General features: G+C 52.9%; 12 protein-coding genes across 12 annotated transcripts; 5 read left to right on the forward strand and 7 right to left on the reverse strand.

Annotated features, from left to right (window-relative positions):
* Window positions 1–34: 34 nt before the first annotated feature.
* PV07_09179 (uncharacterized protein) lies at window positions 35–2,493 on the forward strand (the record flags this gene model as incomplete). Its single annotated transcript, XM_016396410.1, has 3 exons — window positions 35–142; window positions 239–290; window positions 1,247–2,493. The coding sequence occupies 3 exons, from the start codon at window positions 35–37 to the stop codon at window positions 2,491–2,493; spliced, it is 1,407 nt and encodes a 468-aa protein (XP_016246266.1).
* Window positions 2,494–3,110: 617 nt separating this feature from the next.
* Window positions 3,111–4,690, forward strand: PV07_09180 (uncharacterized protein). Its single transcript, XM_016396411.1, has 2 exons — window positions 3,111–3,533; window positions 3,612–4,690. Exons 1-2 carry the CDS (start codon window positions 3,237–3,239, stop codon window positions 4,122–4,124), a joined length of 810 nt encoding a protein of 269 aa, XP_016246267.1. The 5' UTR covers window positions 3,111–3,236; the 3' UTR covers window positions 4,125–4,690.
* On the reverse strand, window positions 4,415–6,925 carry PV07_09181 (phenylalanine-tRNA ligase). Its single transcript, XM_016396412.1, has 2 exons — window positions 5,039–6,925; window positions 4,415–4,834 (listed from the first exon to the last, which is right to left on the reverse strand). Exon 1 carries the CDS (start codon window positions 6,832–6,834, stop codon window positions 5,152–5,154), a length of 1,683 nt encoding a protein of 560 aa, XP_016246268.1. The 5' UTR covers window positions 6,835–6,925; the 3' UTR covers window positions 4,415–4,834; window positions 5,039–5,151.
* Window positions 6,926–7,085: 160 nt separating this feature from the next.
* On the forward strand, window positions 7,086–8,712 carry PV07_09182 (uncharacterized protein). Its single transcript, XM_016396413.1, has 2 exons — window positions 7,086–7,441; window positions 7,501–8,712. The coding sequence occupies exons 1-2, from the start codon at window positions 7,252–7,254 to the stop codon at window positions 8,298–8,300; spliced, it is 990 nt and encodes a 329-aa protein (XP_016246269.1). The 5' UTR covers window positions 7,086–7,251; the 3' UTR covers window positions 8,301–8,712.
* On the reverse strand, window positions 8,425–10,006 carry PV07_09183 (uncharacterized protein). Its single transcript, XM_016396414.1, has one exon. It carries the CDS (start codon window positions 9,789–9,791, stop codon window positions 8,859–8,861), a length of 933 nt encoding a protein of 310 aa, XP_016246270.1. The 5' UTR covers window positions 9,792–10,006; the 3' UTR covers window positions 8,425–8,858.
* Window positions 10,007–10,326: 320 nt separating this feature from the next.
* On the forward strand, window positions 10,327–12,727 carry PV07_09184 (uncharacterized protein). Its single transcript, XM_016396415.1, has 2 exons — window positions 10,327–12,300; window positions 12,400–12,727. Exons 1-2 carry the CDS (start codon window positions 10,767–10,769, stop codon window positions 12,693–12,695), a joined length of 1,830 nt encoding a protein of 609 aa, XP_016246271.1. The 5' UTR covers window positions 10,327–10,766; the 3' UTR covers window positions 12,696–12,727.
* A 177-nt stretch (window positions 12,728–12,904) lies between these two features.
* On the reverse strand, window positions 12,905–14,347 carry PV07_09185 (uncharacterized protein). Its single transcript, XM_016396416.1, has one exon. The coding sequence runs from the start codon at window positions 14,287–14,289 to the stop codon at window positions 13,045–13,047; it is 1,245 nt and encodes a 414-aa protein (XP_016246272.1). The 5' UTR covers window positions 14,290–14,347; the 3' UTR covers window positions 12,905–13,044.
* A 255-nt stretch (window positions 14,348–14,602) lies between these two features.
* PV07_09186 (uncharacterized protein) lies at window positions 14,603–16,245 on the reverse strand (the record flags this gene model as incomplete). The annotated part of the gene is made up of 1 exon (XM_016396417.1): window positions 14,603–16,245. The coding sequence occupies one exon, from the start codon at window positions 16,243–16,245 to the stop codon at window positions 14,695–14,697; it is 1,551 nt and encodes a 516-aa protein (XP_016246273.1). The 3' UTR covers window positions 14,603–14,694.
* Window positions 16,246–16,356: 111 nt separating this feature from the next.
* PV07_09187 (uncharacterized protein) lies at window positions 16,357–19,459 on the reverse strand. The gene is made up of 3 exons (XM_016396418.1): window positions 19,169–19,459; window positions 18,404–19,109; window positions 16,357–18,350 (listed from the first exon to the last, which is right to left on the reverse strand). Exons 1-3 carry the CDS (start codon window positions 19,261–19,263, stop codon window positions 16,413–16,415), a joined length of 2,739 nt encoding a protein of 912 aa, XP_016246274.1. The 5' UTR covers window positions 19,264–19,459; the 3' UTR covers window positions 16,357–16,412.
* A 699-nt stretch (window positions 19,460–20,158) lies between these two features.
* Window positions 20,159–21,325, reverse strand: PV07_09188 (uncharacterized protein). Its single transcript, XM_016396419.1, has one exon. The coding sequence runs from the start codon at window positions 21,188–21,190 to the stop codon at window positions 20,249–20,251; it is 942 nt and encodes a 313-aa protein (XP_016246275.1). The 5' UTR covers window positions 21,191–21,325; the 3' UTR covers window positions 20,159–20,248.
* Window positions 21,326–21,571: 246 nt separating this feature from the next.
* Window positions 21,572–23,563, forward strand: PV07_09189 (uncharacterized protein). Its single transcript, XM_016396420.1, has one exon. The coding sequence runs from the start codon at window positions 21,685–21,687 to the stop codon at window positions 22,339–22,341; it is 657 nt and encodes a 218-aa protein (XP_016246276.1). The 5' UTR covers window positions 21,572–21,684; the 3' UTR covers window positions 22,342–23,563.
* On the reverse strand, window positions 22,194–23,368 carry PV07_09190 (uncharacterized protein). Its single transcript, XM_016396421.1, has 2 exons — window positions 22,874–23,368; window positions 22,194–22,787 (listed from the first exon to the last, which is right to left on the reverse strand). The coding sequence occupies exons 1-2, from the start codon at window positions 23,228–23,230 to the stop codon at window positions 22,467–22,469; spliced, it is 678 nt and encodes a 225-aa protein (XP_016246277.1). The 5' UTR covers window positions 23,231–23,368; the 3' UTR covers window positions 22,194–22,466.
* Window positions 23,564–23,614: the final 51 nt, after the last annotated feature.

The following is a 23,614-nucleotide window of genomic DNA, read 5'->3' on the forward strand; positions in this document are numbered from 1 at the left end:
GTGTGCCCGACACGTCTACGACTGACTTGAAACAATGGCTGCGAACATCTGCAAGGGAGATTTCACCCGAATGCAGTCTTACGAAAGAGTTCGACCAGTTGGATACCAGTGCAGTAAAGAAAAGGAGAAAACGTCAGCAGAGGTAGGGTAGCTCCTCCTTGTATATTTTCGTGGTTGAGGTGTTTTGACTGTCAAGAGGACTGACTTCAGAATGTACGCTGATCTGGTTTTCTCACAGGAGCCGACACATAGTATGAACAACACCACGATTGCCTCGAAGAACACTCAAGGTGTCACGTTGGAGAGAACTCAAGTTCTTGGATCAGATCAAACAGCATGAGAAAGACGTGGAAGTTGTGATGATGATATACGCCTTGGGCGGTCCTGTCAACTTGTTTTCCTACGAACACGGGTGAGAAGGTATTCACTGGACGATGCTGCTATCGAGTTCTCGACTGGGCAGTGACCAATCTATTCAACGGATCATGACTGGATGCGGTAGACACTTCCAAGTTTAGAGCAAGACAATGTTCCAAGGAAAAGAAGATTCTGCTCATGTCAACCTAATATCCGCTTCTCGTCGTCATTGCCACTTATGCTGAACCTCCTTCAAATATCACCCATCCAAACAATCTGCTCATGAGACATAGATCGTATGTCCCGTCTGGAAAATACTGATATGTATGGCCTGTATCTCTGTTTCGCCCTGCTCATTCCCCTGGAGGGCGATGTTTGTAACCGCTCATCCGTCGCTGCCTACCAAACGACTACCCGTGAAGAACAAACAGCCCGTCCCCATGAGTGACTACTTAAGGCAGCTCATCTTACATCGCAAGAACTACGTGTAAACGGAAAAGCGAATCCTCTTGAGACAGTGATGATTGTGTTTGCCCTATAAAGATATCCCATCTCTTCCAAGGACATCTGATTCTTTCTGTCGATATCTTAAAACATTCGAAACTGGGGTCAGAGGAATTCGACATGATGAAATCTCTTCTTGCATCTCTAAGCCTCCTGAGCTTGGGTCTTCCAGGCCTAGGGCTCAGTCATCTTACAAGCACAGCACATGATCTACAGCCACATCATATAACACCGGATCCAACAACGACACGTGCTTCAACAACCTCCACGGTCGACCACTTCATCTATCCTTCGCTGATAGCAAAACGCGGAGGTGTCTGTGATGGCGGGATGACCTTCTGCAATGCTGTGGGTAATTGTTGCCCTGCGGGTACTTACTGCACAGTGGACATCCTCCAGAATGGAGCCTGTTGCTCATACGGTGCTTCTTGCACTGGTCTGGCCAGCCCTGTCCACGGGCTAGCCACAGGTAACTGGCCGGCATCCAGTGGTGCGAGCACACGTCGACCCCCGAGAGTTTTCGTCGTCCTCGCACGGTTGATGAAGCTCGGTTCAACCTGCCCTGCGAACGACGAACTTGTCAGCAAAGCTGCAGCTGGTGAGATGTGTCTTGAGGAAGAGAACCAAGGGGGTGTCTCAACAACGGAGACTATGTCCCCTAAGATCTCTGGTGTTGATATAGAGGACAAGAAAGGAGGCGGCGGCGGTCACGGCGGAGGAGGGAAAGGAGGAGGGGCTGGAGGAGAAGCTGGAAGGGGAGCGGGAGGAGCTGGAGTTCAAGGCGCCGGGAATAGAGGTGCAACAGGAGAGGCTGGTAGAGCCTTTGCTGTGCCTAAGCCCATGAAATTTTTGGGTTTGCCCTTCGTTCTTGCGCGGCATGTCAAGGCAGCCATTCTTCCGATTGTCAACACGACCTCGGAGGCAGCGGGCATGCTCAAGCTCACGGGAGCCAACGAAGCCATGATCATGGGCCAGAACAAAACAAGCGTCGCGCCTAGCATGCCTCGACCTTTGCGGCTCTTCGGCCTTGCATTTGCTCTCGCGGAACAGATCAGAGCAGCCACTCTTCTAACCAAGAACAGGACCACACGCCCATCAGGAGAAGTCAAATTCATGGGCGGCAACGTTTATTACCTTGAAAACGCAAACCACACAAGCGACGCAGCTGGCAGACCCCGGTTCGCACGAATATTCAGACTTCCCTTGGTCCTTGCAGGATATATGAAAGCCACCGTGCTAGCGGATGCACATGAGCCAAACCACGTGCGGAATGCTACCGCCATGGTTGATCCCAATTGCGAGATTTCCGCACCCATGGCGGATGAGGATCATAGCTTCCGATTTCGAGGCGGTGGAGGGACTGGTAGCGCGGCCAGCAGCTTTTGGTCCTCCAGAGCATTTCGCGTCCTGGTCCTTCTGGTACGGAATATCGACGCAGTTTTCTTGCCTCGATCACCAGCCTCTGCCAGCAGAGCAGCGGCATCCACCAGCAGCGACGAAGGGAGGCATCATACGGACTCCGTTGCAGTTAGCAGCTTACCCACAGGCGAGGGGCAGGCGGTGCCCATCTTGTCTGCGGAATGGAGCACCTCAAGCTCCATGCAGACGATGACAGTCTCCAGGTCAGCGTAGACAACATTTCTGGTTCCTGACAGGATGACGGGAGGAGATAGGAGCGCGATTCTGGGGGGAGTGAGTTGGGGGGGTTATTATGGAGGCTCTGAGCTCGTCTCCATGCCCTTCCCTCAGGCCAAGCAGTCGCTGTCTCCTAGACTCTCGCAATCCCTAGTTATGATGCTGTCAATGATAGCTTTCAGAGGGGATTGGATCTCGAAACGCAAGGTTTCGAGCGGATGGACAAGAAGCATGCTGGCTGTGACACGAGACGAGGTACTGGTAGAGGTACACTTGAGCTCCTCGAGGATTTTGTCTCCGATGCTGGTGTATCGCATTTCTAGCCCTGGCGTCAGTACATAGGTTAGCATCCAAAGGGGACAAAGAGTCAACTTCTTCTTGTTCCTGGACATGGCGATGGGAGTGCATGACTGTTCAGCAATGTCGTCTGTGCAGACTACTGTTTCCATTGCTCTTGCCATCTCAACGGCGCTGCATTTGTCCAGAGCAAAACAGCCCCCAGAAAGGCACATTTGCCGGCACCCCATAAAGCGGCGAGTCAAGACTTTGTTCCCGACAGAAACGGCCTTCGTTCGGAGCTGCTTCCCCAGTCGTGTGCTTTTCCAAATTTCGCAATACATTCTATCGGGCGATAATAACTTTTTCCCTCCGCAAAACAGCTTCCATTGCCATCACACCTCCCCAGTATACTCTTTGTTACCCCTGTGCCTTGTTAAGCCCTGTCTCTCTCCGTCCACATCATGCTCCGAAAACAGTTGCTTCGCCAGGTGCGCACCGTCTCAGAGTCGCTGTCTGCCTCGCCGCAGATACGGCGGTCGCCATTTTCTTCCGCCACGTTCCTTGCTCCCCGTACATCTAGACCCGCCTACGTCTCATCGCGGATAGGGCAGAGATGGCAATCCACAGAGGCACAGCAGCAGAAACCTGCCACGGAGGCTGCTCCTTCGTCAGAAGAGGCAAAAGCTGCGGAGGAGGCCAAGCAGGATCCTCTCAAGGAAGAGCTTGAGAAGGCCAAGAAGGAGGTCATAGATCTAAAGGTACTTTTTTTGGATCTCGACATGTCCCTCCTGAATGAAGCACAGCGAAGACTGATTCCTTTTTTTTTTGGATTCCAGGACAAATACCTCCGCTCTGTGGCCGACTACCGGAACCTGCAGGAGCGGACTCGACGAGACATGGAATCCGCGCGCCAGTTTGCCATCCAGCGGTTCGCCTCCGACCTGCTCGACTCAATAGACAACCTTGACCGTGCCCTGTCGTCAGTGCCGCAAGCTGCCCTTGGAATCACCTCGGCATCAACAACCTCCAACACCTCATCCTCCGACCCCAACGTTGCCGCATCCGCCGAGTCCACCTCCGAACCGAACAAAGACCTGGTCAACCTGTTCTCGGGCCTGAAAATGACCGAAGATATCCTCATGTCCACGCTGAAGAAGCACGGTCTGGAGCGCTTCGACCCCATGGAGGGTGGCGGGCGCAAGTTCGACCCCAACACCGACGAGGCCACTTTCTTCACCAAGGTCGAAGGAAAGGAGGATGGAGACGTCTTCTACACCCAGAGCAAGGGATATAGACTGAATGGGCGGGTCGTGAGGGCCGCCAAGGTCGGAGTCGTCAAGAACTCCTAGTCCACTCCGTGACCTATGAACGTCAAAATCGGGGCGCCTGTTGTTATCCTTGTACCAAAAGTTATCGACCTTACATCTCTCTCTCTACCTCTGCGCTTCCAACCGGCGGAATTCGGCGGGCGACGAAATCGGGTCTAGAGACGGAAAAGGTCTCTACAAAAATCGGATGATATGTCGGCTCTCATCTTAGAAGTGACGGGATCGCGGGAGAGCGGAGCGCATGGTAATGTGTATGACGGCTAACATGTTCCGTCTTGAAATTTCATGTGGGAAGGCACCGGGATGGCATCGCACAGATGCATGTCGGCTGGGTGGGTATGTGTCAAGCCACGAGCGGCGTTGGAGATGATCACAACGGAGCCGCATGAGATGTTGCTTAAACGTGCTTCAATGTGGCCTGGCATTTTCCGGGCTCTTCTTCCTTGTACAGCACAACCTCTTCTCTTACATATTGGGATTACTAGAACCACTGTGCATAATTATAACCTCATTTTCACTGACGGAGATGAGTGCCTCGGAGAGCATGGAAATAAAGGTAGTAATACAATATGTCTTCCGCGAATATATGCATCTGCTTTCTTCCCTCACGTAGTCGTCTGAAATTTATACAAGGCTGGTGTCTGTGGGTTCGATAGCTCCAGTGACGGGCGATGGGCGTGATCCAAAGGAGAACCCGGACCCGAACTTGTCGTTCGAAGCCGCTTGCCTGCCTGTCGGGAGAATCATGTCAGCGTCTGGCCAATCCGCGCAAGAACAAGATTAAATAAGCAAGTCTCTGATCCATTTCAGAAGAGGCAATGCACAATATAATCAAGTCGTGTGATCATATGGGGTTGAAACAATTAGGATTTAGGCAGTTCATCATTGGATCGCAAAAGTTGTTCGGGACGGGATGCGGACGGGGAAGAGTTTACCTATCATGATAACCTGCCCGATGTTCGACGGGCAGGTCTCGACTCGGCGAGCTGCTTCGCTCAACAACGGCCATAATCGCACCGTCAGAAAAGGTCCAGGTCGGTGAAGGGCTTCAACGCAATTCGACTCCAAACAGGTCTTTCATCCTTCTTCCGACTTCCTCGTGCAGACCATTGACTTCTTCGTTCGTCAATGTTCTCTCGAGACTTCGATAGTTGATCCTATAACAGAGACTCTTCCTACCTGTCGTAGGATGCACGAATTCGTCCACTAGTTTCACATCTTCGACCAGACTGCCCGCCACGTCCCGTACGACTTCCATGATATCATTCTCGTGGAAAGCGGCTGGCTGTGTTTCTGCAGGGGAAGCCTTTGTGGCATCTCCACCAGCTGCAGCTGCAACACCTGAAGTAGTATGGGCTGACTGTGACCCGAGGGGTGACGAAGCTGAAGGGACAGGCTTGATCCAGAAGGCAATATCCTTGTAGCAGGCTGGGTATTTACTGAATGGTTCGAATTTGGTGATCTTTCCACGAGTGAACTGTTTCAGGAATCTTGGATCCGTGGACCAGAACAGACGGATGTCAGGGATGCCAAATAAGAGCATGGCGAAGCGTTCAATGCCAACACCCCACGCCCAGCTGATATGGTCGTTCAATCCAGCTTTGTTCAAGATGCCTTGCTTGACGACTCCACATCCTAAAAGCTCCAACCATTCGCCTCCATGCCACAAAACCTCGAGCTCGAATGATGGTGATGTGAAAGGGAAATAAGCTTCGATCCAGCGGGCTTGCATGGGGGCGTCTGTTCTGGCAGCGGAAGGGAGCGATTGCCGTGAGGCCTCGAAGATGCGGCTGACCAGATACTCAAGGCTGAGTTTAAGATGCCTGGCGACTTGGTACACTTCGTCTGGGTTATGTTCGGGCTGCAAGGGATTCGCAGTCCCGGTGAAGTCGGTGGCTTGGTCTTCTACGACGAGACCCGTCTTGGGCATCTCTTCACAGTTGCGCTCAATCTGAGCGGCTCTATTCCGCTGAGCTTCCCAGACTCGGGCGCCTTCCATTTGGTGGAAGACTGGAAAATGGCTCCTGTCAATACTGTCTCTGCGGTAGACGTCGGCGCAGATAGTGTAGCCTTTGCTAGAAGGGTTATTGGCTAGCCACTGAAAGGCAGCGTTTTGATGGGCAGAAGTATGTGTGCGCAGGAGATGGGTTGAATTGACATAGTATGTGTCTGTCCTCGAGCGACCTGGATGGTCTGCCGGAAAGCCCAGGACATCAAAATTGTCTCTGACTGTCACAACTGGATTGCCCATGGCGAAGTGTTTGTAGGTCGGTTCTTCAAAGCATGACTCGATGAGCTTCCGAGTAATGCAGATGGGATGGTCAGGATGGTCATAGAGGTTACGACCGACGAGGTCCAGGATGGAGCTGGACAGATTCGAGGTCTGATCGAAGATGTAAGGTGCCCCCAAGATCTTTGCTCCAGATTGTCCATTCTCGCGGATAATTTCATTCCCCAGGTCCAACTCTTGCAACTTTTTCTCAAACCTGGCATGATCTCCGCTCTGACTTGATGCCGCCGCAGTCTTTGCTGGGTCAACCTCGTTGACAAGGTTGACAGATTGTTCAGGGAAGGGTTGCTCGTCGGGCGAAGCTTGGGCTTGCGCCTGGGAGGATGCCCATCTTGATGGGACCGTGACCGGGGACGAAATAGGAATCCTTGAACAGCTAGGGACGGAGAATTTGGCGGCTTGGGCGGCGCGCACAAAAGCCCCAGTCTTGAGAAGCCGCATCGGAGAGGGTGAGGGAGCTTAGTCTAGCCGCTCAAAGGGAGTTGTTGTTGATGAAGCTCGTAGAAAGGGTGGAGGAATACGCCGTGAAGCGCCGAAGTCAGTTTTCTTGAGCTGTGTTGAAGCTTTGTGTGCAGCCGCGTCTCGGGACCGATATCGCTGTCTCCTACCCGGCCGTCTCGAAAACCGACCCGCGTGTCTCTCGGAAGGAGGCCTCTTCCGTCATGTCTAGTTATCGCCGACAGCAGCTAAACATTGATCATAACGCCGGCGCAGTTTTTTCTCGTCTACAATTATCCCCCATTTATCTTATGTACCAGTAGCCCTGCGCTTCCGTGAGCATTCGTTACCCTTCGTTCTTCCTCTCTCCACTCCCGTCCTCTCCTTTTTGGTTTGCTTTCCTTTGATGTTTGCCATTTGATGCACACAACCGCAACCTTTGGGAATGGAGCCATGGCCGAATCCGCTCCAGCCGTTGTCGCAACCCCCAAGCACGATGTCGAGGCTGTACCAAAGCAGCGGAAGGCCGCTGCAGCGATCCATTATCCATTCTGGTTTGGTGGAAGTGCGGCCTCAATGGCTGCGGTAGTCACTCATCCTCTAGACCTGAGTACGTGCCTCTGCTCCTGGTCCATCATATCCATTGATTCTTCTAACAACCTGGTGTAGTCAAGGTCCGCCTGCAAACCCGCTCTCCCTCTGCTCCTAAAACCACTCTCGGCACCTTCACGTATGTTTTCCGCAATCAAGGTCTATTAGGTCTCTACGCCGGCCTCTCGGCCGCTCTTCTTCGCCAAATGACTTACTCGACTGTCCGGTTTGGAGTGTACGAAGACTTAAAGTCACGTTTCGCTGTACAACCAACACCTTCAGATCCTAAACCACAGCAGCCTATGTTAAACCTCATTCTCATGTCATCTACCGCAGGACTTCTGGGCGGAATAGCCGGCAACCCTGGTGACGTACTCAATGTGCGGATGCAATCCGATGCCTCTAAGCCTCCCCACCTTCAACGGAACTACAACCACGCACTTGACGGTCTAATACGAATGATTCGTGAAGAGGGTGCTATTTCTATATTCCGCGGTGTGACTGCAAATTCCACCAGAGCCGTACTCATGAATGCCTCGCAGCTGGCGAGCTACGACGTCTTCAAATCTGCCTGTCTCCACTCCCTAGGGATGGCCGACACCCTCGGCACCCATTTCTGCGCCTCATTAGCTGCAGGATTTGTTGCAACCACAATATGTTCCCCCGTGGATGTGGTCAAAACGCGGATAATGTCCGCAGGGGGAAAGATGTCGGTGTTTGAAATTCTGGCGCAAGCCAGTCAGAAGGAAGGCCTCCTGTGGATGTTCCGCGGCTGGGTTCCCAGCTTCATGCGCCTGGGCCCGCAAACGATATGTACGATGGTTTTCTTCGAGCAACACAAGAAATGGTATAGGAGATTCAAGGGGATCGAAGAATGAGAGGAGGACAGCAAGAGGAGGACAGCTAAAATGCCTGTGGACAGCAGACCGAATGTGCCTATGGTCCGCATTGCTATGTTTCGGGTTGGGGCGCGGCACTTCTGGGACCTTTTGACGAACATCACGTTTGTACAGCATTGGCATTGGTATGGAGTTTTGGATTACGGTATTAATAGCGGCGTCGGACGTGCATCCGCAGCTTGTCCGGTTTATTTGTCATTGCAGCAAAAGCCATCACAGACCGTCAGGGAGACAAAGAGGTAGGGTTTGTTCAGGACATTCAGAGATGAAGTGAGCTGGTCTTGGCGCTCCTGGAGATCGTGGTATTCTTATGCAAGACTGTATATACGGGATGGCGACAATCCCAATCCGACCAGGCCTTTTTTTAAAGCTTGGTGCTTCCTCCTGCCCAATGGTTGGTATTAATTGCTTCTTCCAGTTTACACCGGGCCATTCGCCTGTTTTCCCAAAAACGCCGTCTCGCAGTTATCTATGTCGTGCGAGACTATTCCAGTCTGTTCCCAAAATGCGAACTTTGGCCCACGCAAGATGATATGATCAATGCTCCATCAATTCCACAGGTGGGCGTGGCGTACTTGCCAATATCTTCTTGGACGGCCCCTCCGGCTCGAGCTCCACATCTGATTCATCTTCAGCCTCCAGCATCACCGCCGGAAGCGCCGGGCTGTCGCCGTGGGCCTTGGGGTCGTAGATCAAAGTCGAGCTTCGACTCCGATGCTTCTTTGGCGACGCGTCTGCGGTGGGGGAGTTCTCTGCCGACACTCCGGAGAAGGCACGTGCTCGGCTGGCCTTCAATCTCTGGAGCCCCTCGGCTGTGTATTGCATTTTGGCGTCGTCTTCGGAGGCGGAGTCGTCGGGGTTGGTGGGGGACGACGTGAGCTTGCCGTTCAGTTTCTCCAGCTTCGATGCCAGATCCTCGGCGTGGACGTGTTTGTTCGGCGGGTCCTCCTCTTTCATTTCCCAGCCCACAGGCGGGCTTGGTGGGGGGCTGATGAAGAATAATCTCCCGGCGTCCGGTCGGTCCAGGTATTTCTTCTCGTCTCCTATCGGGGTGGGCTCGCCAAAGTAGCACTTTGCGACCGTGTCTCCCATGACCGCGGACCCATCGAATACCTGCCTCACGGCAATGGCGGCGTCGACGTCGTAGAAGGAGCAGATGATGCGGTGCATGGATTTTAGCGGGGAGAATGAGTTTAGGGGCGCAATTTCTGTGATGTGTTGTCTGATGGTCGCCAGGGACGCTGGGTGAAAGATCTTGGGGTCATCGAGGCGGGTGATGAGGAGAGTGTTGGAGGGAGGTGCTGGTTGGGAAAGAGGCGGGAGGGAGGAGAGATCGAGTGAGAGAGGGGAGCGGGAGCGTTTGGCGGACAAGGATGGGCGAGGGGAGGAGGCGGTTGAAGTGGGCGGAGAGTTTGAGGAAGGGATCTGTGTTTGAATGGGAGAAAGAGGCTGTCGTTGTATATCTGCCATCGTGTCGGGCCCGATGTGTTTCTCGAGATGGAAAAGGACGAGAGTCTACGGTGAAGGGCAGATTGAAGATGACAGAGGATCCAGGTCCGGATGAGAAGGACTCTTTGTAGTTGAGATACTCGGAAGGTACCTGGGAGGCGATGTGATGCGCCGTGCAAAGAATTTGTTGTCAGTGAGGCGCAGTCGAGTCTGGCTCATACGTGCCAGTGGTTGGCTTGTTGGAGTCGAGGATTCGAGAAGATCGACCAGCCAAATCTGATAAGCGGAGAGGCGGAGGGAGAGGGAGGCTAGACTCTTTGCGGCAGGCGGAGCGGGCGCAGGAAGGCTGGAAACGGCGATGCAGAGCCACCGAGCCCACCCACTCAAATGCCTCGCTGGAATTCCGCCGCCAGCCGGATCCGGAAAAACAAGCTCCGTGACATCTGGCCCTTGGCCGAGGCTGAGCCTCCTTTTTGGCTTTTGCCACCATTTGCCCGAGCTCTTGTCAACCATGTACTACTTCGTACCCACTCACTCCTCCGTGCGCCGGGAGGTACCCCTTTGTCGCGTCTTGGTATCCTTCTTATGCTGCGCCGTCTCATGACTTAGGAGACGTGGTTCTCACCGAGGGTACGTACGTTGTGGCTCAGAAGGAAATTGCTGCTAGCCAGTCTGTCATCTTGCACAATGCCTCGAGGCTCAGCTATCAGGTACATGGCGTCCTTCCCGCCGAGTCTCAGCGCGTTATCTCAAAGCGCAGCCTCGGCTCTCCAACAATGCGGAGAATAGCGGCCAATAGTCCTATGCCTCTCCGCATTCTCGACTTCGACCTCTCGCCAGATGTGGGAATTTCGTCAGGACAAGGGATCCGGTTTTCGGATCCGATTGACTCGTTTCTCATTTGTGCATGCATATATAAACACAGGCTGCTGTGAAGATCCCTGATTGCGGATGTGTTGACCAACTTCACGACCAGTGCTTCTTCAAATCACCAACATGGCTCCGGTGGCTACTACCAATGGCTATGGGGGGATGTATCTCCCCGACGACCCTGACAGGGCAGGGCTTGCTCAAAGGGAACAAAAGCGCCCGCTGTTGAACAACCCATCGCCCGATGACGTTGAGATTCTGGAGCAGCTGTACGGGTCGCGCAAGAAAATGCGCATAGCCGTCTTGGGAGCAGGCATGTCTGGTCTGAACTTCTTCAAGACCGCGGAAGAGAGACTCAAGAATGTCGAGATCATCTGCTACGAGAAGAACGATGACGTCGGCGGAACTTGGTACGAGAACCGCTATCCAGGCTGTGCTTGCGACATCCCTAGCGTGGTGTACCAGTTCCCCTGGAAACCTTCACCATGGTCCAGGTACTATTCCTACTCGCCTGAAATTTGGGATTACATCAAAAAGGTCGAGCAGGAGAATAATTTTATCGAGAAGTACGTCAAGTTGCGACACCGAATTGTGGCTCTTTCTTGGGACGAGGGTACCGCCCAGTGGAGCATCAAGGTGCAGGACCTTAGTACCGGACGTGAATTCGAGGACCATGCAGATATGATTATCGATGGGGGCGGCGTTCTGAATAAGTGGAAGTGGCCCGACATTCCCGGCCTGCACGATTTCAAGGGTACCCTCCTCCATTCGGCGCAATGGAACCAGAACACAGATCTTAAGGGTAAACGGGTCGCGCTGGTTGGCGCCGGAAGCAGCGCCGTTCAGATCCTACCGAATATCTACGACAAAGTCGACAAGGTGTACACGTGGATTCGGAACAAGATCTGGATCACTGCGGGTTTTGCTCAAGCATTCGCAGGCAAAGACGGAGCCAATTTCATCTACAACGAGGAACAACGAAAGTTGTTTGACGACCCCGACGAGTATCTCGCATACTGCAAAATGATCGAAGGGGAACTCAATCAACGCTTCGGTTTCATCATCAACGGTTCCGAGGCCCAGAATGCCGCACGCGAGTACTCCGAGAACGAGATGAGGACGCTGCTGAAAGACCGTCCGGACTTACTCGAGAAGATCATGCCGACCGATTTCTACGTCGGATGTCGTCGTCCCACTCCCGGAAACGGGTACCTGGAATCCCTCACGGGCGAGAAGACCACGGCGTTTGCCTCGCAGCTACAAAAGATCACGGAGAAGGGCTTCATCGACCCGGACGGCCAAGAAAGAGAAGTCGACGTGATAATCTGCGCCACGGGCTTCGACACGTCTTACAAGCCTCGCTTCCCCCTGGGCGTGAACGGGGTCTCCAAGAACGAAGAATGGAAAGACCACCCCCACGTTCCTTCCTACCTGAGTCTCGGATTGGCCGAGGTGCCCAACTACTTCGTCTACGGAGGCGCCTATTGTCCCTCGGCGCACGGCAGTTTCTTCCCCCTGATCGAAGGGTACTGCAACTATACAATCCAGGTGATTGAGAAGATGCAGGTGGAGAACATCAGGAGCGTGAGGCCCAAGGCGAAGGTTGTGGATCAATTCCTGCGGCATGCAGACTCGTTCTTGAAGAGGACGGCATGGACAGGTGAGTTTCTTCCCCCCTTCGCATACAAGACATGACAAAAGTCCCCAAGAATGAGTAAAGTCCATGATAAAGATGACTAATTCGCTCTCCCCTAATTAGGGCCCTGCTCAAGCTGGTTCAAGGGCGGCAAAGTCGACGGCAAGCCCGCCGTCTACCCGGGCTCGCGCCTGCACTTCCTGCGCCTGCTCGAGAAGCCGCGCTTCGAGGACTACGAGATCGAGTACGACGACCCGGACAACATGTTTGGCTTCTTCGGCAACGGCTTCCACGTCTGCGAGAGGGACGGCAGCGACATCACCTGGTACATGGGCAAGCCGGGGCGGGAGGTGGACGCGGAGAAGATCAAGAAGATCATGGACGGCACTAAGGGGATTGAGATGAAGAGGCCGTCATGATCGGTCGGTCGGTCGGTCGGTCGGTCGGTCGGTCAGTCACTTACTCGTCTTTGCTTCCAGGCGGCTATTCCCTTTTCACCATTTGCTACATGGCAATAGAGGCGCGGGCAGAAGACTCGGGATATACCCAGCACAGAAGATACAGAAGTATAGACCATGTATACACGCGTTCATTTGATTGTACAGCTGCCACATGTATGACAACTCTGCGGGTATACATTATAGACGGTGAACAGATACCTTAAATGACCCAATTCTAGAGTACACGATGATTTGGAAGAGATACCTATCCACTTAGTCAGTTCTGTTCGCCCTTTTTTTCTCGGAGACATGAGACACGGGGCGAGCATCATAACAACTCGACGACCTTGCCATCCCTGCTGCTCGTCCAGACAGCATCAACCACGCGGTGGATTTTCAGCGCATGGTCAAAGTCCGGCCAGGTGCCTTCTTGAGCACCCACGAAAGCGTCCCAGAGCCTCGCCACCGCGGGCTGACCCGTCTCCTGCTCCGAGACGTTTTCTTCACTCACAACGCCTTTGTCGCCGTCTTCGTCGTCGTTTTCGATCTTCATGCGGATCTTCCACGGCACGGGCAGATTGATGTGCGGAATCATGTGGGCCGGGCTGGTGATCTCCATCTCGCCCTCCCTGCCGTAGATCAGCCAGGTCATGCCGCCGGAGATGCTGTTGCCGCCGCGCATGTGGATGCTGTAGACGATGCTGTCTTCTTTTTCCCCTTCTCCTCCGTGGTTGGCTTGCGGTGCGTTCGACCTCGATTTTGGTTTCAACGTCCCCTGGACGAGGACTTGGTCCGGGCTCTTCTTCGGTGCGTCTTTCTCGACGATCTGCCCCGTGACATCGTCCACGATATTCGTCGTGGGGTGCATCGTCCTCACTTGTCCCGAAACAGTCGCGACATCCGCGCCCAGGGCGAAGGTAAAACACTCGACGAAGTGCGCGAAGTGGATGTCCACCATGGTCGCCCCATTGGCCGGGTCAAGAGCGTACTGGGAACCGCGCTTTTCAGACTTCCCGTCCCCTGTGGGCACCGTGCCGATGACCGTCGTGCTGAGAATCTTGCCCAATCGACCGCTGCGCACGAGCTGAGATACCCGCTGCGTGATTGCCGAGAAGCGACCTTGCAAGCCCACAACCGTGCGGAGGTCTTGTGCCCGTGCGAGGCGGACGATTTCTTCGGTCCTGGCCGATGAACAATCGAGGGGCCATTCAACGAATACGCCCTTCAGTCTGTTCGAAAGGAGTGATGGCATGAGCACGGCTCTGTGCAGCGGCGCTTTGACGCCGACGACCAAGAATTCGACCTCGTCGTCTCGAGGCAAATCTTCGGGCGAGCCATACGCGCGGACCGTGGAGGGGAGGCTGTGCTTCGTGATGGCCTTTTGAGCGTTTCCAAGCGAAGAGCCGAGGACCGCAACAATCTCGAAGTCGCCGGGACGCTTCTGGATCGCGGGCAGGTGGAAGTGGTTGAGCCATCCGTAGCCTGTCGGTGAGGATGAGAGGCCGACCAAGGCAATGCGAAGCGGTCTCGTCGGAAGTAATGTGGTCGTCATGTTGCGCTCGCTTGTCGACATCGCTCAAACCATGTCCAATGCATTCTACCCTTTCCGGTCTTATATACTTCGATATTTAGACCACGCCCCACAGTCACTCGTAAGCTGACATATCCCTGCTTGGATGCGGATTGTTCTTGGGGTCAACAGCGGGACAACCCGGTAGATGCCTGGGGCATCCGGTAATAAGGGATGTGGCGTTGGAGACACACCAGACAACATCGTAGCAGCCTTGCGAATAGCGAGGCTCGTAGTGACCACCAATAGGGAGGAGAGGGGAGATTGCCCACACAACTGCTGTACTCGGTAGAGAGTAGCGCTTCTCAACTCTTGCGTCCCGTCCTGCTAGAGCATGAGCGCCAGAATTCGATACCGTCTCCCAAACTGTCTCTTGGTCATCCCCGTCTGTTTGGAACAAGGAGTTGATCAGAGCGACGACCCAGCCCGTCGTCCATGCATTTTGCACTCCAACATCTCGACCACTTCAGTATAGCCCCTTCTCCTGGCAATTTCCAATGCCGTGAAACGTTTCCCATAGGACATGTCCTCGTACACGATGTCAAGGTCGATATCAGGTTGTTCGAGCAGAACTTGAACAGCTTTTACACTCCCGTGGCGAGCGGCGGCACACAACGGAGAACCCGTGCCGCCGGATGTTGCATTCACCTGGATATCCGTTCGCTCCAGAAGCAATTTCAACGTTGTCTTGTGGTCTAGTCTCGCCGCATTAAATAATGGAGTCTCGTCCCGATAATTCCTCGCATTCACATCGACATCTTCACGCTCCAGGAGCAGTTTCAACGTTGAGTCGTCGTCTCGGCTCCCCGTGTGGAATAATGGAGTCTCGTTGAAATGGACCCTCGCATTCACATCGACATCTTCATGCTCCAGGAGCAGTTTCAACGTTGAGTCGTCGTCTCGGCTCCCCGTGTGGAATAATGGAGTCTCGTTGAAATGGTCCCTCGCATTCACATCGACATCTTCACGCTCCAGGAGCAGTTTTACTATTGATTCGTGCCGCATAGACACTGACACGTGTAGTGCGGTTCGCCCATCAGCGGCTCTAGCGTTCACCTCGATATCCGGATATGCTAGGAGCAATTGCACTATCGATCTGCACCTGTATTTCGCTGCAATGTATAATGGAGTCTGGCCTTGAGGGTCTCTTGAGTTGACGTTGTAATCGCCATGCTGCAGGAGCAGTTTTAGTGTTGATTCGTGCCCACAAGAACACGTCCAGGTCAAAAGGTCTTCACCATCAACACGGATATCCTGAAAGCTTACCCGGTATTGCAGCATCAACTCAATAACCTCTTTATGCCTTGGTGACAAATGCAGGGGTATGTGCTCTTTACGGGGATCGTTGATGAGTTTTGTTTTTTGGAGAAGCATTTTGACGACATCCGCACGGCAGTTATCAACCGCATAATAAAGGGGAGTGCGCCCGAAATCGTCTCCCTTATTTAACTGGTCGGTGGTATGCTCAAGAATGCTTTTCACGAGGCCCGAAAGTCCGTATCCAGCAGCGTATGACAAGATCGTCCGGCCTTTGTCATCGTCACAATCCAAATCGACTGTTGGGTGTTGAGAGATCAGAGCGACCAGATCAGCGTCGGTGTGCAGAGGTTTCACTGCATGAGATTCGGCGTCCGCGATTCCTCCAGCCAGGCATACCAGATGCCAAAACAGATGTCTGAGCAAAAGTTCATAGCCATGCTGCAATGCCCAAGGTAAAACATACTCTCGGACTCGAAGCAGAAACATTGCATTTTCACACCGATCAATAAAGGCATATTTATTGGGATACAGCGTTACTCTTATTGAAGTCAAACGTGAGTCGCTGGCACATAGGCCCATCTCGAGGCGGCATCGTTGATCGATCTTTGCCTGGCAGGTTAATTGGACCTTATCTGTTGCTAGCAAAGTTTCGGCGAGATCAATGCTCCCTGTGGCGACGGCCCAGAAGAGTATTGACATGGTATTCAGTTTGGAAATCGTTGGGGCGCTCTGCAATAACAACTCGACACAGTCATGTCGCCTTCTGTCGATTTGAGATGGAACAGAATTGAGATCTGATTGGGCAATTCCCTCTGTTCCGGCGGCAGGACTCAGAAATTCCTCGATCGCCTTCTTGTTCTTTGCGACTACAGCCGCCCGCAGAGGAAATTGATGTCGCTCGCCCATGATATCCATGTGAGGTACTTTTTGAAGCTCAATGCGAATGAGCTTGGTAGGTTTTTTTCAGCGAAAATATACAGCAGGCTGGCGCCAGGGGAATACTTTCGAATAGAGTACTTCTCAAGGATGTTGTTGTACCCCTTCCAACTTGCGAAGTCGAATTCTGTAGTGAAAGTCAACTGCGAGATATTCTTTTCAGCTGCAGCCTCAGCGTGGTCGAATATGTGTTTCATGGCATAGCTTAGGAATGGGTATTGCAGGCATAAGTTCTCGGAAAGACTCTCGGCGTCGTTAGATGAAGAGGCACCCTGTGACTGAGAATTGTTGTCATTAGAGGGGGTGTCCAGCTGAGTTTCATTTTCGACGATTCCGTGATCATTTACTCCGGGGTCGATTGTATCTTGTCCCCGCGAATCCACGAGACTTGTGTCAACCTTCAAGTAGTTTTGACAGCACAGTTTCAGCTTTTCATGGCTCAGCCCTTCAAAGTCCGATTGTAGAGGTTGTTGAAGGTGCACGAGCCCGTTTCCCTTGAGAAGGTAATCTCGAACGGATTCGTGGATGAATTGGACCGTCTGTTTCTTCGTCTTTGTCAGTTCGGCGAGGCCCTTGGAGCAGTCTAGAAGAAATCGATCCATGACATTTGTCGTTATCTCGTTCGGGTCCCATGGGGTAAGTTGATCAGGTTCAGTTCCAGCCAATATCGCGAAGTATAGCTCCTCACGCTTCAACGGTCGTTTGGCGAACAAAATCCATTGCAGACAGAGCAGGAGATCGTCGCTGTTTCGTGCGTCTCTGGTCAAGATATCTTTAAATAATTTATCAAGGCCGTCCGGAATCTCATTGAGTCGTTTCTGAAGCGCATGTATTCGTCCTCTGTCATACTCTTTCTGCAGCATTCGGACGACCAGTACGACCCATAGAAAGATACCATTGGCTCTCTGGAGAACTTCATTTTTGATCTTTTCGCTGCGCTGACTCTTTCCGATTTTCAGTTCGGTCTGTAAGTAGTGTGCCAAGTCATCTTGATGGCCATCCTGATCCTCCAAAACGAGCTCAATGCACTTCTCGACGCTGATATAGGGGTAATGGCGACTTGAGAAACAGATTTGGAGGTGCTTTCCTGATTGAACTGCTTCTTGGCTGAGGGTTTCGAAGAATGCCACCATGTCTCGCACGTCATCTTCATGACACTCGTCCAACGCATCGACAAAGCAGACCAGGCGTCTGGTCCCAAGTCTTCTGACGGCGGCCTGAAAGATCATTTTCAGGGTTTCAAGTTGCCACTGGCCCTCGAATTCACCGGTTCCGGCCAGTAACGGCTGCGGAAGAAGATCCAGAATCTGCTCAAGCTCTGAAAAGTTCTCTAGCAGTTGCAGAAGTAGTGACCGATATAGACCTTCGGTAGACTTCTCAAGACCTTCTCCCCTTGCGTTGAAAAAGAATGAAAGAACTGTGGCTTCCGGCATGGTCTTCTTGGCGTTCGCAAGTATATACTTCATCAATGTGGATTTGCCGGTGCCCGGGTTACCCTTGATCCACAGAAAGCCATTATGCTCGGAGAGTCTTTCGAGGGCGAGCCAGTCCTGGTAACCAGGGTTCTTGAGAAGCCACCTGCAAGTTTTGGCGTGGGCCGTCTTGATTGTCGCATGACGAGCACCAATCTGATCAAATCTGAGGGACTTGACGTAGGCTTGCCGTTCTCCGATGCTCAAGGTTGTTCGACTAGCGGAATGAGGGCAGTTGTTGGTGTTTTCAAGAACACGACGGATTGCGGCCGCTACCTTCCTATACTCGACATCGTGAATTCCACTAAAGCGACACATATCCATGTGATCATTCGCGATATGCTGAGTGATTTCCAAACTCGAATCAGACAAGCAAGAGGATACATCCTCAACAACCTACTGAGATCAGCAAATTCGACAAGGTTGCCACCGCAAAAGTTATTGCTTACCTTCCTTCCACCGAGGGCTTTGATCCCGTGGTCTTCTTGGAAACAGTGTATCTTCCACTCCTGTGCGTGAGCCATCGGACCAAACTCGTCACGAAGTTGCCTCAGACGTTCAGCAGAAGGCAGCAAGCTCTCCAGGACGGTCTCGTTCACCGTGAAACCAACCACTCGAGCGACATTCTCTGCAATGGTCCTTAAAAGCCCTTGTGGGTCTGCACCGCCGTGTGGCGTGCCGAAGAAGATGATACCCGACGTTGACTCAGATATGGTTCGAAGATGATGGTGATGATTCAGATGGCCGTACGATTGTCGGAGCATTTCCTTGACAACGACCCCTCCAAGGCTGTGAGCTATGAATAGAAGGGGCCGGCTTGGGTGTGACCGGCGTGCGGCTTCCAATTCCAGCAAGAAGTCCTTTGCGAAATCATACACCGATTTCTGGCTCCTCGGGGAGCTAAGCCGATGTCCGAGGCGAGTGTCGTAGCCATACGCCAGTATTCGTGCGTCAGGTGCGGTATGCGGTAAGAGATCCCTGGGCCAATAAACAGGCTTCCGGCCGCGTGGGACTTTCACTGAATCGAATATCTTTTGGAACTTTCGGGGTCGTTCGTCGCTGTGCTCTTCAGGTACACTAGGCTGATGGCCAGTATCGCCCTTATGCCTCCAGGTACGCTCCGGGTGTCCATTAAAACCATGGACAAAGACGATGCTAGGTTCGACGTCAAATTCGTGGCCAGTGAACGGAAGTGCATGCAGAGTAGAACTTACTCGATCAATGGGTGTTCAGGGGCGACAAGAAGCGAGAGTCCCAACATAGCCGGTTCATCGAGAACCTTCAGCGCTGAATCAACAGAGCTTGACATCGCGATATCAAGCCAAGATGAGAGGCCTTTTCTGGCTAAACGACGTCGTGATGGATAAACCAATGGACCCAGACACCGGTCTGTTATTGCTAGTCTTGCCACATGCAGCCGAGAGAAAGACCTCGAGGCCGGTGGTTTCAAGATTAAAGTGCACAAATATTGTCGAACCGCTGGCCAGGTTTTCGGTTGTCAAACGACGCCTCGTCCCAAGGGTGGTGGAAAGGCTGACGATTGAACGGCTTGGAGCGTAGACAGGAGTCCGCTCAGCCGACAACACTTACTAGCCCTGGAATATTGAAAAGCAGTTCTTTTCACGAGGTCGGAAGAGGGATTCGGTGAAGAAGAGAGTCGTGCGAACGTTGTCAGGCTGGAGAGTCGGGCACTGCCCCCCGGCTGCGGTCGCCTGCTGGGCCACCGTATACCTGTTCATCATCCATGCTGAAGCTGCAAGCCACAAAACTGCGTCGACCACTTGGATGTCGCCAACACCATCAGCTGGCTAGACAAGGGTGGAGGCCAGAACGCCGGGCTGTCTCCAAGCGTATTGCTCTCCATCCCTGTCTTCAATTGGCCCGAAACAGCTGCAATACGGGCGCCATCTGCAATGGTGATCAAGGTGACGAGATAGGTCTCTGGCTAGAAATCAAGCCTAAGCCTTTGCTTGCTGCGGCAAGCGGCTTGAGAGAGATAGGGAGGGAGAGTGGTGAACAGAATGTGGCTTCTCCACCCGCGCAACCAAGGCAGACTGATGCGGGGCGTGATCGACTGCCAGGCAGCTCGCTCCGTATAACTACCGCGAACAGTCACCCAATTTTATGACCTTCCTCCTGCCACAACGCTTTCTTGCAATAATTACGGGGTTAGATTGAAATGGAAGTCAAAGCACTGTCTTCATCTGGCGGATCAAATCAAACTCCTCGATGGACAGTCTATGTCTATGAATGCATGTGCAGAGGCGTTCCATCATCTTCAGCCTCGCGGGAACTCAAAAGCACAGCGCCCCTCCATCCACTCGCAGATCTGCTCCTGTGATATATCTGCCTGCCCTCCTGCTGCTGAGGAGAACAACAGGCCCTGTGATTTCTTCCACGTCGCCCATTCTACCCATGGGACACCGACTTGCCCAGACGTCTCGCACTGGCTTCAGGTTGTCGCCGGCATTCAGCACGGTGTCCATGTAGCCCGGAGAGATACAGTTGACTCGGATCCCATGAACAGCCCATTCCGCCGCAAGATTCTGCGTCAAATGTGCGACGCCCGCCTTGCTGACATTGTACGCTGCCTGAGGTTGGGGATAGTTTGTCGCGTGAGCAGAGATCGAGGCGGTAAAAACAATGGATCCTCCGAATTTGGATTCGACCATGCGCTTTGCGGCTGCTTGAGCGCAGAGGAACGACCCAGTCAAATTGACATCGATGACTTTGCGGAACTGACTGGCAGTTGCGGAAATGGAGTGGACGCACCCGACTATTCCTGCGAAACAACATAACATGTCCACGCTGCCCATCAAATCTGAAGCGACATGGAAAGCCTTGTCCACATCCGATTCCGATGTCACGTCGACTTGGATCGTATGGATGCTCGCATTGGGAAAATCCTCCTTTAGTTGTGATATTGCCTGCGAGGATGCGTGGATGGTCGCCTGCAAGTCCATGAGCGCAACTCCTGAGGCTCCATGCTCAAGTAGTGCTCGGGCAGAGACCAAAGCCAATGTGCCAGCTCCCCCCGTGAGGACAGCATTGCCCTCCACTTGGAACCGGGCGGCTGCTCGGTCTGTAGGAGATGTGGCCTGTATGGGGGCCAAGGGTGCTGTGAGAGGATTTTCAGCCGTGGAAAGACTCATGGTTGGGATGATCCGTGAGGTGAGAGCAGACCGTTCGTCCTCGGTCGCCATTGGTGCTGCTGGCACCGAGTTGGGGTCACCCATTTTGATATTCTTGTATGGAGTCAGTTCCTCAGTCGGCCACAGCTTGAGTCCAGTGCGAATGTGTGCAAGAACAACGTGTCCGCCTCCGTCGTGATGTTATTGACTGCCGCAGTGGTCCTAGGCACTGGTTCCCAGCAGTAAAGGAGAGAAACAAGTAGGCGATTGATGGCTGAACAGACCTTTATATAGCATCAGACCCACTGATCAATGCCATTCTCGACATTAATATGAATTTCACTGTCGACACGTTTTCATTCTCATTCGAAAGTCTCATTGGTGTAGTCCATTGTGTTGTCTCCAACCAACTTTGGCGGCGGCATCTTTCGCATATTCTCGGCGAAAGATTGCCCGATCCGCCGGGTCACCAAAATTTTTGTCCAAGCATTCAGATCAGATTTCTTTCGGGTTGAAGGATTGGCATTTCTTCAGGTACATTGCAAGTATTCAGAACACTACCACATCCCAAGCTCCCCTTGCTGATCCCCCAAAGAGCCATGGCTCAACCCAGTCAGCCAGACTCGCTGCCGCCCCCGCCGACCCTCTCCTCCTCACTATCCTCCCAAATCGACCTTCTCGTGGCCCTCCACCTTTGGTCCTGGCCTGCCTTGACTCTTGCGATCCAAAACTCTTGGGGCGGCTCTCCAGAGGTCTCGAAAGACAAGCGGGATTGGTTTGCCGGCGCCGTGTCCGAATTGCTCACATCGACCCCTCCGCAATTGGCAGATGTCGCCGACCTTGAAGAAGTCTTGATCCAAGTCATGCTTGATGAATTTGAGGTCGTGGTCGACGATGGTAGCGCCGAAGAGACTGCGAAGAATATCTGGAGTGGAGCGACAAAATTGAGCGCCGGGGATACGTCTGAGTTGAACGAGCTCTATACGAAGTGGCAAGAGAAGCAAAACAACGGTGGCGACAAGGTCGTTGGTATCATCAGAGGGGAGGACAAAGAGGGTGAAGAGACGGACTGGGACGATGACGACGACGACGGCAGTGAAGAAGAGGAAGAGTGGAACGGGTTTCCTGATCGATCCGACGTCCAGATGGACGATGCTCCTACAATTATTGACATTGACTGGAAACCAAAGCAGAAGCCCGAGCCAGAGGTGGACGAGGATGGGTTCACAAAGGTTGTCAGCAAGAAGAAAAAATGACTCCAGATTGATTTTGTCACATCCTTCTGATCACCTGGCACACACCTTCGAGGATCGAAGTTTGCCAGAGCACACCGTCAAAACAGTGCATGTTCGACAGCGGCATCACAATTACTACCACGACTTCAGTGACCCTCCGCGTCGACTAGCCCCAGCTTCTCGTTCTCCTTTTTACTCCTCTGGCTCCACTCGGGCGGCTCATCGATGCCTTCTTCCTCTTCGCGATCTCCCTGTGCCTTGTCCTTATGCACAGTGGTCGGCTTGTGCTCCGCTGGGGAGTACACGGTATACAAAATCAGCGGAGTTGGTCCAGTGTTGATGAACTGGTGCTGTGTGCCTGCAGGCACGATGATGAGATCCCCAGCCTTTACATCTTGGTCTACGCCATTGATAGTGGCTTTGCCTTTTCCGGATGTGAAGGTAAGGATCTGGTCGACAGTGTGTTTCTGCAAGAGTAAGAAGACAACATTAGCGATCACACACATCCAAGTTGTCCACAGAGAATCTGCGGAAAATAGCGGCTAGACCATACTTCGTCTCCGATCTCACCATCCACCGGCACGGTCATCAGGACCAACTGGCTGTACAATCCCGTCCACAAGACCCGACGGAACTCGGCCGACTCGCCGGGTAGCGAGGTCGTCATATCCGGGAAATAGGCCATTTCATGCTTCGGCGGGTCCATTGAGGGCGTGGTGAACTTCATCTTGGTGGCTGTGTGCTGTCGAATCGCTGGGGCTGAGCTTCTCTGTCTCGCTTTTGCGGCGTTGAACGGAGTGAAGAGAGAACCAGCACCTCTATGGTATCCTTTTGATCTGAGACGGCCGGATTCAAAGCGTAGACAGCAAGATCTCCCAAGTCTGAAGGACAGTTGTGGTGGAAGAGACATGGAACAAAAAGATGAGAGTTATTCGGAACAGAGAAAAGACCAACACGAAAGAATCCGAGAGCAGATGATGTGATTGATGATTGTATTTTAAATTCCTCCTCGGAGAAGTAACACCTGAAGCCCTGATTTGCTGAAGGTATGGAAATTCACGGGGTCCTTTTACGTCGACCCTACTTACAGGTAGCGTTTAATTGACCTGGAGAGTTGGTCCGGAAGGTCTCATTTGCCCAAATCGGTGGAGTGCAGAGCAGTTGCAGGCCGGGTTGCCGAAAAGGGAAGAAACAGAGTGTTGATGTCATGAAAGACAGAGAAGGTCATGATCCCATCTCCTAGCGCTCGTCTTCGTACGAGGTATTGGCGGAGAAAGGTAATGGTATACTGCCG

This window comes from Cladophialophora immunda, assembly GCF_000835495.1.
Source record: "Cladophialophora immunda strain CBS 83496 unplaced genomic scaffold supercont1.5, whole genome shotgun sequence".
Taxonomy (NCBI): domain Eukaryota; kingdom Fungi; phylum Ascomycota; class Eurotiomycetes; order Chaetothyriales; family Herpotrichiellaceae; genus Cladophialophora; species Cladophialophora immunda.